General features: G+C 31.8%; 1 protein-coding gene across 1 annotated transcript in view; it reads right to left on the bottom strand.

The window, feature by feature from the left end:
* Positions 1 to 4,533: 4,533 nt before the first annotated feature.
* The window catches only part of LOTGIDRAFT_239093 (hypothetical protein), a gene marked incomplete at its 5' end in the record, with an annotated part of 6,834 nt that continues 3,555 nt past the window's right edge, over positions 4,534 to 7,812 (bottom strand). The window contains 4 exons of the mRNA XM_009052965.1: positions 4,534 to 5,251; positions 5,710 to 5,738; positions 6,044 to 6,068; positions 6,252 to 6,377. Of these exons, the coding sequence (XP_009051213.1) occupies positions 5,109 to 5,251; positions 5,710 to 5,738; positions 6,044 to 6,068; positions 6,252 to 6,377 (323 nt within the window). The remainder of the gene's footprint in view (positions 5,252 to 5,709; positions 5,739 to 6,043; positions 6,069 to 6,251; positions 6,378 to 7,812) is intronic.

Raw genomic sequence — 7,812 nt, 5'->3', positions numbered from 1 at the left:
TTTATACGACCACATGAAATGGGGGGCGCATATTGCCGTCACCCATGTCCGTCCGTCCGCCCACAATTCCTCGCAAACACTCTACAAGACACAATTCTTGACTGATTTTGACAAAACTTGGTATGAGTGTTCGTAATCACCCAAGGATGAACCCTATTGAAAATCAGAAGAATCGAAAAATATTTAGTATAAGTTATTGCCCTTGTTCTTGAAAACGCGTTCAATTTTTAGCTTGTAAACACTCAAGAAGGGACAATTCTTTATGGATTTTAACGAAACTTGGCACGAGTGTTCATAATCACCCAAGGATGAACCCTATTGAAAATCAGAAGAATTGAAAAATATTTAGTTTAAGTTATTGCCCTTGTTCTTGAAAACGCTTTTAAATTTAGCTCTTAAACACTACAAGGCATGATTCTTGGATTTTGACAAAACTTTTATTATTCAGTCCCGCGCTGAAGATTGAATATTTGCCTTCTAGAGCTAAAAATTAAATGCGTTTTCAAGAACACGGGCAATAACTCATACTAACTATTATTCAGTATCGCCTTAAAGAGTTGAAAAGAAGTGTATGACTGAAGGTTGAATATTTCATAGTGGTGATTGTTACTGTATTGCTAAATATTTTTATTCAAAATCAAAGCTGCCAGTGGGCGTATATTACCTTGCCTGGAAAGCTATCTTATATCTAATGTAACGCGTAGTCTATTGTAATTATTACATATTATATTATAATTACCTTTAACTACATTTATTCATTCACGGGTTTAAACATTAAACATTAGTTTAGACAGTTTCTAACAGCTTTGGTTAAAAAACCCACCTTTTGGTTAGTTTGACTTTATTTAACATTATTCTTTGTATCCTATCGCTTTTCACATCGCATATTATAGCATATTGTATTTCAAATGTATTGAAATAGTGTTGTCAGGTGGGGGTTAAGGGTAGTAATAACCACACCGAGGGTTCTATGAACTAGATGTTTATTACTAACATACAACAAAAACTCTGAAAGTACAAAGATTATGATTACTAACAGGCAAATAAATATATACATTAAAATGGAATGATCTTAATTCCTAAATTTAATTCCTAACACCAACTATGCAATAATTCAATACAGCCTTATACTAATAAATATGAAATATATGAAATGTAAAGGAACCATTTTGCATAGTTACAATCTTGAAGGAGAATCTTAATAAGTATTTAATAAATGTAAGACAATATGATTATATACTAATAACTTAACCTACCCTGTAAAGGGGTTTTAACTAACAAACCAATGGGAGGGAAAGTACCTAACCAGAGGTGTAGTATCTGAACATAAGATGTTTAATAGAGTTGGGAGTGCATTGTATGTAATTTAGTATGAATAGTTAATTGTAATAATGATAGGGAAAGACATGAAAGATACTATAAGATATAAAACTTGCAAAATACACATGGGCTGCCACCCTAGTAACCAGGATAAACAAATGTACCAAAATATAACTAAAATGTAACATACCTTGAACAAGATCAATACAAATCCCAAGAATATATTGAAATAATATAAAACCAGGAAAAACACTAAACTATACTATTCATTCCAACATTGAAGAAGATTCAATGTAAATTACATTATATTTTCCTACACCAATGCTATCAGTCTGACAAAACTAATACTGAATGAGCTAGGAAAGATAATCTGAGGTGAAGAGAACTCAGAGACAGAGAAAAATAGAGTAAAGAAATAGAGGCAGTGAAATGTGACTTAAAAGTGACTATTAGTTAACACTGTGCTAATTAAACTATACTTATAGAATTAAACCATTTTATTTGTACACTTCAACAATAGTATTGCAGTGTATAAAGTTATGTGCATAGATATAGTTTTTCTGTTATAATATATATACTGTGATATTTTATTATTAAGATATATTGTGTTGTGTATTTGTATTATATCTAATTGTATATTATTATCATCATTACAGGGTTTTTATATAAGTTATGAACTGATATTCTGATAGTTGTGATACCGTTTTCCTCCCGGAACTAACCGGCTACATTCTTCACTAATCATTCTTTGAGAGCAACATGTGCGACTTTTATATCTGGTGTTGATGAACAGCTCTGCGAATACCACGGACCATAGAAGTAATGCTATACGGGCGTACAAGCGATCGAACACCACACAAGAGTCCTTCAATTGTTAGAAGTGTGATCAAAGGTCAGAGGTAATCATCGACTACTACTGAAGTTGTATTGTATTTCTTTCAGTCAAAATTAAAGCAAGTCATTAATACTGCGATTCGGTCATTTTTATTCCATTAGAAATTGCTGCTTTAGTTGAATTTGCTGGGACAGGAGGTGGGTGGGCGCGAAGAAAGTAGTCCCAGTCGTTGTACAACTAACATTTCAGCTGGTTATATACCACGCCGAAGATAAAAAAAAAATTATGGTCTAATTTAAGTATGTGTATATGCGCGTTATGTGTACGATTAACTGAAATATACAAACACAAATTTCTGTCAAAGTTCAACTACAAATCAATTAATAGATGACAAATGACAAAAAAATGATATACTGCTAATAATATGTAATGTTTTTACTACAGATGTCACAATAAAAGAATGAAGATAAAGACTTTATGGGAGATAACTCTTTGTGCTCAACATGGGGAAATCAATTGTGGCCCGTTTAATGTCAGAAATGACGGCCCACACCCTCAAATTTTACCTGCACACATTACAATAACAACTGACGAAGAAAAGCATGTTATAAGACAAATCTCTCCTGAACAATTTACATTGTGCTGCAAAAAGCATGCCATGAAAATTTTAGCTTTTCACGTGATTAAGTCAACGTAATAAATAAGACTCGATAATGACCAAAAAACGAAACAATACTGATGCTAAGCCTCACTGATAAGATAACGTTAAAAATATGGAATCACAAATGCACTATCGACGAAAAGAAGAAAATAATTATAGTATGGCCATAACAATATGTAAATATAACTCTACTAGCTTTGCTAATGAAAGCATTCGTATAATACTGTTGTTGATAGCGGATAGTCTTTCAACACTTACCAAAAACATAGCATTGTTAAAATGTGTACGCATAGAACTATAGTTTACGAGTTTACGTAAACCTTTTAACTAATTCTCATATTAACTTAAAACAATCAGACTGCCCCGTTAATTCAACCAATTTTGCAATTAAAGGAGATTAAGATAGATTTATTTATATCAGTTCATCTATCAAAACTATTATACAATAACATAATACATATACATAAACAACATAATAATTAACATGATATTAAAAAATGAGAAAAAAATAAAATAAACTGTTTAATATGAACACCTTTGTAATGTATGATTATTGTGTATTGAGCACTATTTTAAAAGTGAAAATATTTACTTTATTATTGTCTTGCAAATAATTGTAGAGCGATATAGAAATATTAAAGCAAAACCTAAAAAATCATGTAGTTACTCAGAGTATCACACTATGCGATAGCGTGAAACTTTGAGTAACTACATACTATATGTTTGTTTTCATGTTTCTATTGCTAAAAGTATACAGGTATTACTTTCTATAATTACATACTCAAAAGTAAAAACAAATTGGTTAGTATTACATAAAATACGATAGCCATCGTCTCTTCAACAAGCCCTAAACTATTACATATTTTATCGCGTTACACTTTAGAAGGTGAACCAAAGATCGAGTCAAAGATCAATGCTTCATCACGAGTAAAAAGTATGTAGTCTGAAGAAGAAATAGGAATGATAATACTAAATATATATTTTAGCCATGTGTATCCTAGTCTTGTCACATCGCAACAAAAGTGGTGAAATAACAAAAATTAAAAAGTTTATTATGGACTCAAAAGTTGCTGCCTGATATTGGTAATGATCTTGTACAGAAGAGTCATTGGCCTTTTGTTGTAAATATTTGCTGCTTTTATATTTAATTTCTGTTAAAGACAGCAGAAAAATAAATATTTTGTTATACCATTTAAATGGACAAGTTCGTCATCCGTTTGACTAATTATACTTTAGTCAGTGTCAAAATTCTAGCCGTCAAATCCATGAGTCGAGAATTATCCGCGTTTGAAAGTTAAAATGACGACTTGTCAATTCTTGAGACTTGGTATATAGAAAAGACATAATATAGATATAGAAAGTGAAATTCCTTTTGCAATTTTATTACATTTGAAGTACTTCTGAAGACTATTTACATAATATTCAAGACTCAAATCAACCCCCAAAAATGGAAAACCAGCTTGTTGGACAATCAGCACCTTTAAGTTATTTATGAACTACATATAGCATACAGTAACTACGTGTTCAAAATTAAAAACAAATTGGTAAGTACATGTATAACATGATATAAAAATTATAATAGAGCCCTTGTATTTTGAACAGAACAGAAACTATGACATATTTCTACCATGTTTCACTTTAGTGGCTGTATTATGGACTGTCATGAGTCAAAACATACGAACTACGTATGGTTCTTACAAATCTTCAAATCACACTTAAAGCCATTTCTAAACATTTAAATGTGATTTGAAGGCTTTAATTGAAATATTATAGCCTCTATCAATATTCGACTTATTAAGTCGAGGACGAGATTCAAAATGGTTGTGTTCGTGTGTGTTATTTCTACGTAAGAACGATACGTAGTTTTGTATGGAGTCAAACATCAATGCCCTATGTCACTACGCAATTCAGTTCTTAAAGTAACTTTTAAGATGGTAGTAAGGGGGTATCTTCCTGAAGAAGAAATATGTATACTATACAAAATATACATTTTAGTCATGTGGACACTAGAATTAAGATTGCCATCGTATGTGACTTGCTCTGCCTCTGCATAGAAACGGAAGTGGTCTTCAAATTCAATCAAGAGGTTTTTGAAATCACAGATTGTAGCAAAACCCTGCGATGATCTTGTCCATAAGTAGATCCATCGGCCTATTGGAGTAAAATATTTGCTGTTTCTATTTTTAATGGCTGTTAAAGACAGCAGAAAAATAAATTTAGAATGTTTAGTCGCCATGTAAGTGATCACATCTAAAAATCTGCTCCTTTAAGCTCTTTACGAAATATGTTTAGCTACAGATTTGCGTATGGTCTTGTATCGTCAAGATCTGTTGTAGTTTGTCCTGCTCTGAGGTTGTAATATTGTGCTGCATCACTAGCTTGTGGTGTTACTGTATTATGTACTGTATTTAACTCCTGGTAGGTTTGACCATCAGCTATAAAATTACGAATATAAATTTTAATATTTCTATCAGTCAAACTTCAACCAACTATTTAGGTTCTTTAACTTTAAATTAATCTGGCATGTCCTTGAGAAAGATACACCATCAAAATTGAAAATATTCAGTCAATAATATTATTGTAGTCTGAACAATAGACACGATATATTGTCTAACAATTTACAGCTAAGCCCTTACATGTTAGGTAAAATGCTGGAAATCAATGAAAAAGATTCATACAGGATAACGTAATCCTGCCAACTGGACATTTCGTTTAAATTGAATGCATCCCATATCTCATTGGAAGAAGATTTTACTAATTAATGATAATAATAATAATAATAATAATAACTTTATTTGGCAACCCATTTAGACAGAAGTCTAATTTTCAATAGCTCATAACATATAATGATTCATCCCATGAACATTAAAACATTGACTAATCAATAATTTACCTGTGCTTCTGGGAGTAACGATATCATACCTGCAGAGAAAAGAAACATTTTTTTTATCATTTGGCTTCCAGTATTCTAATATTTTTTAATATGGTAACCGTATAATCGTATTACCTGCATAATTTTTCTATTGTTTAGAATTTCGCTAAACACCTTGTTCATACGTTGTAAACTAAATAAAACACATGACTATCAAAATATCAATGATACAATTGGGATTGGGAGAAATTGTATAACCCACATGCTTTTTTTTTAGGATATCTGATTGACCGACCGCAACTGAAGATCACCATTATTTCATTAAGAGGAAAGCAAGAAATTATGGTTAACTTACGTTTGGTCCGGTTCCTTTCGTTTACCTAGAAATGATTCGAAATTTCAATTCAATATCAATAAAAGATTTTTAGGAATAAAGTTACCAAAAAAATACAAGACAACTTAGAAATCTCAAGAACAGGAGAGATAATACAGTACCTTAAATCGAGTCCTGTCTATTTTTACCAAATCTGAAATTCTTTTACCATTCAACACTATATACTCACCTTGTCGATATTTGTATTGGAATACACCTATTACAACAACAGCATGAATAGCCACAGCAATACCAAGACCTGTACCTATACCTGCACCAAATCTATCATCACAAACATCACAACCATTTCCACCATCTGTAAGTTAAATATATTTGAAAAATTATCTAATTTATCAATTGCATTAAAATAAATATTATTAAATAAAGGCCATATATCAGCTAATTTATTTTTCTGAAAATCGGCACACTTTAATACAGGTATATCATTTAGAACGTTTTACCTCAAAATCTTATTGTCGAATCACCAGAGGCCGACTGGCATTCGCTCATCAGGATGGAATGAGAACAGCTATTGCATTAATAAGAGTTATATAAGACACTAAGCACTTGTTACATGACTAGCAAGGATGACTGCAAACTTTATAATACTAATACTGACCATGCATGCAATCAATAGTCTATATCAATATTCTATTTATAGCTATAGTCTTTATCAAACTAGTGTTCATATTCTCAACATCTCCATTTTAAAACTATGTATCACTAGTTTGATCTGAAATGCATACACTAATAACAATCTTTTCAATTAACACAATTATTCTGTTATTTAGTTAATAACTTTTAATACACAACATAAATTTCGATGTACTGCTATTTAATCACGATATCGCTCAGGTTTAACTATTGTGCGACCTGAGCGACGCAAGACAGGTTGTTCTACACGAACTGGAAGTTGCGGAATATCAGGAGGTGGATCTGGTGGATTCACATCCTGATGATTGTTAACACGAATATCTATATCAATGGGATCAAAATCTTCATCAAACGCATTAGCAGCAAATCGAACTTTATTAGTAAGAAATAAATGTCTACGATTTCTTCGAAATAATCCGTATTTTGTCCTAATCATATATGAACGCGGTTGAGCACATTTGCGTATTACGACTCCTGGAGTTCCACGTTTTTCCCAATCTAACTTCACTATAATATTGTCACCTGGGTTAAGTTCTTTCAAATCACGTGAGGAATTATGGTAATCAAAATTTCGCTTTTTCCTATCTTTATGATCTCTATCCCTTCCCCTCACATTTTTAAGATTCGGCCATCTTGGTTTTATATTTCTGGATAAAGTTGGTAAAGTTGTACGGAGTTGTCTTCCCATTAATAACTGAGCAGGACTTGCACCTGTAGTTTGCAAGGACGTTGATCTGTAAACCAATAAAGCTAATATTGGATCATCTTGGCTTAAAATCTTCTTTGCAGTCTGGACCCTCTTTCTGCTTCACCATTAGCTGAGGCGAAGTAAGGACTGGTTGTGACATGGTTTATACCATAATCATTACAAAATCTATTAAACTCAGCAGAACTGAACTGTGGCCCGTTGTCAGTGGTCAGCAATTCTGGTATTTCAAATCTAGCAAAACATCTTTAAACTTATGAATTGTATTTGCACTTGTTGTTGAACTCATATAAATTATTTCAATATATCTTGAGAAATAGTCAATTATCACCATATATTGTTTACTTTTAAAAGTTAGTAAATCTGCACCCAAATGTTGCCAAGGACGTTC

The sequence above is a fragment of the Lottia gigantea genome (assembly GCF_000327385.1).
Source record: "Lottia gigantea unplaced genomic scaffold LOTGIsca_193, whole genome shotgun sequence".
Lineage (NCBI taxonomy): Eukaryota > Metazoa > Mollusca > Gastropoda > Lottiidae > Lottia > Lottia gigantea.
This window is presented reverse-complemented; position numbering and strand designations above follow the sequence as displayed.